The following is a 10,382-nucleotide window of genomic DNA, read 5'->3' on the forward strand; positions in this document are numbered from 1 at the left end:
AAGGGCAGGGGATGTGGAGACTTAGCAACAAACATTGGCTCAACAAATGAAAAACCCTTCACCAACACAATTTCTAATCAGCCCATTATACTTATACTAATAGTTTTCTAACTTCTCTAAAGAACCTGTTTTTAGAGGGTTTAAAGCATCTTGTGCTTCTCACGGTTGGGAGGCTGTGAGCAATCACATGTGGCTGGACGAGCCTGTCAGGCAGGCTAGAGAACCTTCAGAGGAGTTTGTAGGTTAAAACACTCTTATCACGCCCAGGAATTGTTATTAACTGGAGCTCTAGGTTAACTCCTTCTCCGAAAGAGGTGGTGGGGGACAGCCCCCCGTAAAGTCAGAGGTGTAGGTAAGAGCACAAAGTAGTAAAGTAGGCAGGCTCTGGTTATGGGGGTAGACGCTCGAGGATTTCCAGGGGGACTCCTGAGGCTCGATCCCGCCTTTGCGTATGTCGAGCCTCCTTCCTCATGACCTTTGTCACGGGTGGAGTACCTCACTCTGGCCCCCAACACCCTTCCCCACCCAAAAAAAAAAAAACCCAGTCTTCCTGAACCCCCAGCTGGAATGGCAGAACTTCAACCTTCCCTGAGACTTGATAGCCTGTGTGTGGAAACAACGGCCCGAGCCAGAAATGAAGTTGACAGTAGCAGGGGTTATTTGAAAGTGAAAGTGTTAGTCATTCAGTCTGTCCGACTCTTGGCGACCCCACACACTTAGCCCACCAGGCTTCTCTGTCCATGGAATTCTCCAGGCAAGAATACTGGAGTGAGTAAGCCATTCCCTTTTCCAGGGGATGTTCCCAACCCAAGGATTGAACCTGGTCTCTCACACTGCAGCAGATTCTTTACTTGTCTGAGCCACCAGGGAAGCCCTAAGAATACTGGAGTGGATAGCCATTCTCTTTTCCAGGGGATTTCCCCAACACAGGGATTGAACCTGCATCTCCCACATTGCAGGCAGATTCCTTACCATCTGAGCCACTTGGGGGTTGTATAGGGACCCCCAAAAGATATATCCATGTTCTAACTCCCAAGCCTCTGAATGTGACCTTATTTGGAGGCCCTTTCAGATGCAATTAAATTAAGGATTTTGAGATGTGATTATCCTGGATTATCTGGATAATCCCTAAATTCAGATGACTATAAGAGATTGAACCCAGGTCTCCTGCATTGGAGGCGGATTCTTGACTGTCTGAGCCAACAGGGAATCCTGGGTCAGGAAGATCCCCTGGAGAAGGGCATGGCTACCCACTCCAGTCTTCTTGCCTGGAGAATCCCGTGGACAGAGGAACCTGTGGGCTACAGTCCATGGGGTCTCAAAAGAGTTGGGCATGATTGCTCAGCTAAACAACAGCAACACACCGTACACCAGGGTTCTTGGGGGAGGCTTAATGAAACAACCATATAGCTGCAATTTGTTGAGCTATTATCATAGCCGTTATATCATGCAAATGAGAGCGATGAAACTCACAGAAGGCTGCATAGCTCGTGGCTGGCAGAGCCTATCTGCCAGTCAAGGTCTCCAACCACAGTTCTCTTTTCCACCAGGCTGCCAGCCCACGTCTGCTTAATGCAATTGTGAACTTCATAGCAGTGAGCACACTATTGCATTTGTGTTCCTGACTGGGCACTGTCTGGGGTCGCAAAGAGTCGGACACGACTGGGCGACTGAACTGAAGGCACTGTCTGACACAGAGTCCAATTTAATCGAATAGCATAACCTCACTGTGGTGAAGTAGCCTGCCATCTGTCTGGTGTTGGGGAAATAATTAAAATAAAATCTTCTGACAACCCAGAAAACCTCTGCCAAGGTAGACAGGAAAGCAACAGTTTTATTGTTGGATAAGCCGTAAACCAAACTGCGACGGGCATCACACGCAGTCTGCCAAAACAATGGCAAGGACAAAGACAGCCGTGCTCTCAGGACGAAAGCAACCAGTCCGCAAGCACGGAGACCTGACGGCGCCATCTGTTAAATGCAGCTCCCCCTAAATTCACCTGGCACCTGGGGGTGGCCCTCTGTGATAACGAATTGCCTTTATCCAAAGGAAAATCAAACTCTTCATCTCTCCATGATAAATAGGAAGTTTTGCAACGTGGATCCAGGTGGCGAAGTTATATTCCCACCTTCCCACGAAGAAGGAGAGATGGCCCTATTCCTGCACTGTACAACGATGTGACTTATTTGACTTTTAAAAAAGATTTATATACATCTCAAAGGGGCAGAGGAAGAATTTATAAGCACAAGTTTTCCGGAGGAAATGCTCTGAGAAAAGGGAGGGGAAACTGTGGCTTTCCCTTTTTCAATCAAGAAATTTGTTTTTTTCTTTTTAGATTTGTGTTTGCCCTTTCACTGGGGAGAAAATTTATTAGGTTAGGACACAGAGCAGGGCCTGCTCGAGTGCCCAGCGGGGACAGAAGTGGTGGGAGACAGCTCAGACTCACAGCCGAGCCCTCCAGGTGGCCTTTCTGTATCTGGGCAAGGAAGAGGAGAACGGAGAATTCTCCTCTGAGAGCGCTTTGGTGATAACGTCAAGGTCAGCCTCAAGGTCACAGGAAGAGGGCTAGACTTGGTGTGAGCTGTGAAATGTCCTCTATAGCACAAAGTGGTTTAGAATAAGCCTAAATACATCCGGGCCCAGATATTCATGATGTGGTGGATGTGGTGACATCAATAAAAAATTTTTTTTTAATCTATGGTCTAATAGAGAACAGATGTGGTTTTCAAGGAAGAGGGAGGTGGAGGGTGGGGCTGGAGTGGGAGTTTTAGGTTAGTAGATACAAACTGTTAAATATAGAATGGATTTAAAAAAAAAAAAAAAAACAGGGTCCTACTGTTGTTACTGTATCACAGGAACCTATATTCAATATCCTGTAATAAACCACAATGGAAAAGAATATAAAGCAGAATGATATATATGGTTCAGTGGGTAAAGAATCTGCCTACAGTCTAGGAAACACAGGAAACACGGATTCAATCCCTGGATTGGGAAGATCCCCTGGAGGAGGAAATGACAACCCAGCCCGGTATTCTTGCCTGGGTAATCCCATGGACAGAGGAGCCTGGTGGGCTACAGTCCATGGGGTCTCAAAGAGTCAAATGTGACTGTGTGATCAAGCACAGCACCCATATATATTAATATAAATGTATAACTGAATCACTTGGCTATACAGCAGAAATTAACACATCGTTATCAGTCAGCTATACTTCAATTTTTTAAAAACTAAATTAAATCCGTGGTCTAGACCATTCTGTGTCCTCTTTAAGTTCTGGTTGGATCCCAAATGATACGACTGTTAAAATGAAGGGTGCTGGCACTTGTCCTCAGCCAAACATTCTGTCAGAATTTTATAGTAGTTGAAGCTTTTTCCCCCTTGTTCTGTGCTCAGTAAACTTGGAAAAGGCATTAACTTCTGCATAACAATCTCTCTGGTGCTTGAAAATCATGACTAAATTGCCTCGATTTTCTTACCTTTGTGCTTAACAGTCTAATATTAACAAATGGGAATAATTTGCTAAGAGGGAAATTAAAAGGAAGAATATAAATAAGAAATGTAAAGATTAGCAAATGAATGTGAGACTTTAGAGAATTCAAAGTTGAAAAGGGAATTGAAATTAAAATATTTTTAAAATTCTACTTTTTTGTTGTTTTCTCTCTTTTACCCTATTTACCCATTCCAAACGGAGCATATGCCTTTTTTTTTTTTTAATTTGGCAAATACAACAAAAGGGGTAGAAATCTATTTTTTCACACAGGCAGGCACCATTAACATTTCTAAAGTGCCTGCTCTTAACATTTTCTCTAGTGTCTCATTTTGTATGTATTTGTACTTCTGTCACGTGCCATGCTGTGCTTAGCTGCTCAGTCGTGTCAGACTCTTTGCACCCTCATGGACTGTAGCCCACCAGGCTTCTCTGTCCATGGGGATTCTCCAGGCAAGAATACTGGAGTGGGTTGCCATGCTCTCCTCCAGGGGATCTTCCCAACTCAAGGATCGAACCCAGGTCTCCTGCATTGCTTGCAGATTCTTTACCATCTGAGCCCCCGGGGGGGCCCAAAAATACTGGAGTGGGTAGTCTATCCCTCCTCCAGGAGATCTTCCCGACCCAGGAATTGAACTGGGGTCTCCTGCTTTGCAGGCAGATTCTTTACCAACTGAGCTACAAGGGAAGCCCATACTTCTAACATATATATACTAACTTAATATTGTAAGCAGTTTTCAATACTGATAGAATTCATGAGTGTATTAGTTATCTATTTCTATATGACAAATTATGAACAATTTAGGGGATTTCAACCATAAACATTTGTTATCTTGTGTGGTTTCTACAGGTCGGGAATCTAGGACATGCTAAGCTGGGTGTTTCTAGCTCAGAGCGGTCCATGAGTTTGCAGTCAAGATTCTGGCTGTGGCTACAGTCATCGGAAGGCTTTACTCAGGCTGGGGGATCTGCATCTGAGATGGGTCAGTCACGTGCCTGTTGGCCGGAGGTCTCTGCTGTTTGCCACAAGGGCCTCTCCATAGGGCCACTTGAGTGTCCTCGGGAGCTGGCACCTGGCTTCCAGCAGAGTGGGTGAGCCAAGAGAGAGAAAGGCGAAGGCCACAGTGCCCCTTACCACCTAGCCTTGTAAGTCACAGACAATCATTTCTGTAATCCATTGACTACATAGACCAACCGTATTCAGTGTGGTAGGGGACTCTCAAGACTGTGAACCGCGAACTCACCATCTTGGGACTAGCTAGCGCAATAGACATTTGTAGTAGCTGCAAGAATGTTGCAGTAGAAATCTCTATAGCTGTATTAGCTATTTACCTACAGTTAGGTTTTATTTCCAGTATTCCATCATTATAAATAACTCTTTCAGGTACTTTCGGGTATAAAGATTTTCATCAGTACTTCAGATCATTTTCTTTGGATATAGTTTTAGAAGTAAGATTGTTGAATTACCTTAAGATTTTCCTAAATTTCATTTAAAATCAGCTTTATAAAGCAAATTAATATTTTATATTGTCTATTTCAGTTAACAGATGCATTTCCTTGAATGTATTTGTTATGAATATCTTTAAATACCTATGCAGTACTCACAACTGTGTGTTTTTAATGCATTCTATATAGCATATACTTTAGGTAGATATTCAAGATCATATACGTAATATTTTGATACTTGTGGTGTGTGAGTTTTTTCATTATTATTTAACCATTTTGTAGATCCTCCTGAGTTTGTTTGTTGCTGTTATTTTGGACAACTTAGAGCTTGATGAAGATCTAAAGAAGCTTAAACAAGTAAGTAATGTATGGGGGATTCTTTAAATCAGCATTAAAAAAATAAGGGCAAAGCATGTGCTTACAGGTAATGTTAAATCTGTTCAAGCTTCAAAGCAAATATTTTAATAAATTAACACACTGAGTTGGCAAATATTTTTCTTTTAAGTTTAACCTTCTCTAATATCAACAAAGGAAATTTTTATTGCTCTGTAATTATCCTAGGGATATTTTTATATCATTATTTTGAGTAAAATTAAGATGGGCATGGTATAGTAAATTGAATTTAGATTCTCCTTCAGCCATTAAATGAAGGTTGTTTGGAAATGAAATGCCTCAGGGCCAGCTTGCCATTTGGCATAGCTATGTGTAATACTTTTGATCATCATCATAAAACTATTAAGCATAAATTTGCCTGACCACTAGGCACTAAAAGAGAATTTAGTCCTGGTGCTCAAAGTAGGTATAAGAAATGGGACAGAATAACTGATCACCTGTGTGCCCAGCTGTATATGAAAACAGACTGGGTGTTATGGCATTGATAATCATTTCCAAAAAATCTCAATGTAAATATGTGAAGATTATGTTATTGATGGCTGAAAGATTACAGATGTGAATCAGTATTCTCATAGTTTTTGTTCCATGGAGGATACTTGGCTTGAATATTTGACTGTGTCAAAGAGAAGAGACCCTTTGAGAAGCAGAATTTGTGAAGCAAGGGAGCACCTGGATAAATATTCTTGGATCACCCACCTTGGCACTGCAATAGTTGGGATGTTAATAAAGAATATCCCATCTGGAACTTTCCAAAGGCCCCACATATTCAGAATTTTCAAATTGGATCAAGTTGTCTGTTTTTTACAAAGCAAAGACATCACCTATTTAAATGTCTTGTTGTTATGTGTAATCTCAAAATCACTTTAAGCATTTCACCTTTTCACTCTTGTTTACCTCCAAAGCCCATGCTTTTAACTAAGGATAGTCAATCATGTTAAAAAAATATATATATATATTTTTTGATGTAAAGATGCTTGCTGTGAGCCTATCAAGGAAGGATTTGAATTTTCCTGTTCTGAGGCTACACAAGCAAATGCTTGTCTGAGTGTGGTGGACTTTTCTTCCAGATCTTTTCAATTTGTTTCAACAGCAATAGGCGTTTCATATGAGAGTTGGCAAGTTCTTTGTGGCATTGATGTAAATACTTCTCCTGGCTTCTGGTTGTAGAATAAATATGTACCAAGTTCAGAATTGACCAACAGTATAATTAAACACCAATAAAGATGTACTGCTGTATAACTACTTTCATCCTTGCTTTACAAATCTGGTATTAAGGATTTAAATGACTTTACTCTGTTATTCCCAAAGAAGAGGATGGGGAAAGTGCGAAAAACTATTTGATTTTCTTAATGTTTCAAGTTCCAGAAAGCACTCTATATTCCCAAATCTATCTTTATTCAGCTTAAACTTTTTTTTTTCAATCTTTGACCCTTTCTACCAGTTAGTCTATATACAGCTTCTTATAGCTACATGGACATGAACACGAGCTCAGTATAGTGCCGAGATGCAAACTCCAGGAGGCAGTGAGGGATGAGGAAGCCTGCTGTGCTGCATCTGTGGTGCTGCAGAGTCATACATGACTTAGCGCCTGAACAGCGACCATAACAGCCACCGTCACAGTTGTTAGCACCGGCTCAGTGCATGTACTTTGTGTTATCACCTTTTTAAATTTCACAGCAACCATGTGATGCACGTACTATTCTCAGTTTCATCTGATAAGTGAGGAAACTAAGGCACAGAGAAGTTAAACAAGTTGCCTAAGGTCACACAGCTAATAAGTAGCAGAGTTAGGATTTGAACCCGGGCAGTTTGGACCAAAAGCCCAGACTCAACCTCTACACTGTACTGAGTCACAATAAAGCTCTATAAATGCCAACCATGAGTCATGGTGTGCTGGAGGCTCATTCATAGGACTGTTAAGAACTTGTTGATAAACAGTGATGTTTCAGATGACACAGACATCATTATAGCCATGAAATAATTGTTGATGTGATGGATGGTTTCCTGAGGAACGGAGGTGAATTAAACAACCCAGTCATTAAAGCTATATACAAAGTAGTTGTTTGTTTCCCCTCAAAAAGCAGATGATCTAATCAGAGGCACTGGAGTTGGCACTTTGGCAGAAGGTAAGAGCTGCAACATTTACCCTTCATTCCACTGATGGCAGACACTGTCCAGAGCTCCTCCAGCCTCAGGAACCTTCTGGAACAGTGACCCTCCTTAGACACAGATATAATGTGCTTGCAACATATTAAGAGTTTAGAAAGGCTGCTAGAGACTGTTACTGTATTTTATTATGATCGTGGTAAAAACAATTGTGTTAAAATATATGTTGACTCATGGACATTTTTCACGAGTCATAGAAGCCAGTGTGAGTCACCTTTAAAATGGAGAAGGTAAATATGAAATATCGAACAGGGCTACGGGAGACAAAGTCGGTCCTTGTGCTTGGGGAAGGGATTATGTCCCCAGGGGTGGACGGTTTGGGAGACAAGGGTAGAAAGCTGGACAGTGCAGTGAAGAAACTAGGATGGGAGAGAAGAAGAAAGAAGTGACGACGTGAACGAGGAAAGCATCCAAGAGATGAAACTGAAGGAAAGAGCGCAGACTGTGACTCCCAGCCTGTGATAAAGGGGGAGAAACATGGCTGAATCCTAAGTCAGGCTGCCCTCTAGCCAAGGACACCAGAGCTCCCTGCAGGGAGAAGCTCCCCGAGGAGCAGGAACAATCCACAGGATCCATTGTGGTGGAATCGGATTCTTCTTACGTAGAAACGTACTTCTTACCTTTCCTCCTTATTTTCTGAAGTCTCCTCCTTGCCCTTTAAGTCAGTGGTTTCCAGCCAGGGATGCTAAGCCGTGGGGCTCTTCAGGGCAAACGACGGAACCAACAGCTTTCCTTGACACTTTGGGAAACCTAAAGGGAATTGTGCATTTACCCTACCAAAATGCCAACTTTAAAATACTTTTAGCTGGAAATTTTCTGGGCAGCAACACTGCATCCTAGTGCTCGGAAGCCTCTTCCTATATGCTCTTCTTCAAGGAAAAAGAAGCAACATTGAATTATTTATTGCTTCATAAAGGCATTTTGAGAGACAGAAGAATATTTTTTTTAAAGATGGGATTCCGAGGGCAATAATAAAAAGGCTTCTTGGGGATGAGTTTTGATGGGTTCTGATATAAATGCTCATCCCCAGGCCACCCTTCTCTGTGACATTACCAATGTTGTGCCTTTATAGCTGCTCATATAGCTCTTCCTTTGTCACCCTTTAAAATAAATAATGTTCTGAAAACTCACGCCAGTTATGCATCTGCATAAAATTTATCTATTGCTTTCCTAGCAGCAGTATCACTGGAGCAATCATTTCCTGGCTGCCATAATTTGTGTGACCCTGTTTCTAATTAAATAGAGACCATGATTCTCTTTTTAGCATTCCCAAAACCCAATACAGGACCTGGAGACAGATAGAAATAGAGAAATATATAATATTTTTTACATAAGATCAGAAAATTGACTAGAAATGAGATTGCAAATGTATAATTTGGCAGCTGAGAAGCCAAGTCAGTTTGTATGGAGGCTAAAAAATCCCCTTGACCTACCGCTGTCCTCTAAAGAGCAAGCCGTAGGAGACAGTGACCTTGGTGCTCGGTGATGTAGCAAAAACACTGGAGAACGTGGGTGGAGTTTTACAAACTTTGAAAATGAAGAGAGTTCTTGCAGCTTTAATGATTTTTGCAAATTCAGTACAAGACAGATATAAAGGGTTCTCTTTTAAGCAGTAGAAAATTCATTAAACTGTGAGGAAAAAAAAAAACCCATAGAGAAGCCTCAGGGAAAGATGCATTGAAAAAGTAAGTATAGATAGTCTGTCTAGACTAAATTCAAAGCTCTGAAATTAAAACTGTTTCCCCAATTCTGTATTAAGTCCCATGTGAGCTCAAGCTCGATTGTCTTTGATGGCTTCACATCCAAAACATAGTTGAGGGTAGACATGTAAAGAAGCTTCTCTGTCTTATTGATTATCCTTTTAACAAAAACAGAAATCTTAATGCTATTTAAAATGTGAGCTCCAAGTTAATGTTTCTCTGCAGTCTTATCCGGGGGGTTTCGTTTGCATCTCTGTCTTGCCTCCTGTATTGAAGTCCTTCAGGATTTAGGGAGACAAGTCGTGGCCAGAGGATCCACTCAGCTAAACCCTGATTGCTGTCTTCTGGCTTCACAGAAGCAGAAAGTAAAGTGGCGGTTGCAGGGAGCAAAGAGGACTTCTTGTTGTGGTTCAGTGGCTACAGGGTTTTTAGTTCTCAAAGATGAAAAAATTCTATAGACCTTTGGTACACAGTGTGAATGTACTTAACACTACTGAGCTGTACCCTTAAAGAATGGCTTAGATGGTGAATGGTATGTTATGTGTTCCTGACCACAGTTTTTTAAAAATTTTAATAAAAATTTGGTCACCATACTGGTAAGGTGGTGAGAGCACACTCAGGGATTCTGATGGTGCAGAAGTTAGGTTAAAGAAGATGAGTGGGACTTGCCTGGCAGTCCAGGGGTTAAGACCTCACCTTCCAATGCAGGGAATGCAGGTTTGATCCCTGATCAGGGGGCTAAGATCCCACATGCCTCATGGTCAAAAAAAGAAAGAACATAAAAAAGCAGTTTTGTAACAAATTCAATAAAGACTTTAAAAATCAGTTCAGTTCAGTTCAGTCGCTCAGTCGTGGCCAACTCTTTGCGACCCCACAAATCGCAGCACGCCAGGCCTCCCTGTCCATCACCAACTCCTGGAGCTCACTGAGACTCACGTCCATCGAGTCAGTGATGCCATCCAGCCATCTCATCCTCTGTCGTCCCCTTCTCCTCCTGCCCACAATCCCTCCCAGCATCAGAGTCTTTTCCAATGAGTCAACTCTTTGCATGAGGTGGCCAAAGTACTGGAGTTTCAGCTTTAGCATCATTCCTTCCAAAGAAGTCCCAGGGTTGATCTCCTTCAGAATGGACTGGTTGGATCTCCTTGCAGTCCAAGGGACTCTCAAGAGTCTTCTCCAACACCACACTTC

General features: G+C 41.9%; 1 protein-coding gene across 1 annotated transcript in view; it reads left to right on the forward strand.

Annotated features, from left to right (window-relative positions):
• The window catches only part of NALCN (sodium leak channel, non-selective), a 284,614-nt gene that overhangs the window by 162,656 nt on the left and 111,576 nt on the right, over window positions 1-10,382 (forward strand). Inside the window, exon 14 of the mRNA XM_010831483.1 lies at window positions 5,215-5,289. Within this exon, the coding sequence (XP_010829785.1) occupies window positions 5,215-5,289 (75 nt within the window). The remainder of the gene's footprint in view (window positions 1-5,214; window positions 5,290-10,382) is intronic.

Source organism: Bison bison, unplaced genomic scaffold (genome assembly GCF_000754665.1).
Source record: "Bison bison bison isolate TAMUID 2011002044 unplaced genomic scaffold, Bison_UMD1.0 scf7180017864527, whole genome shotgun sequence".
Lineage (NCBI taxonomy): Eukaryota > Metazoa > Chordata > Mammalia > Artiodactyla > Bovidae > Bison > Bison bison.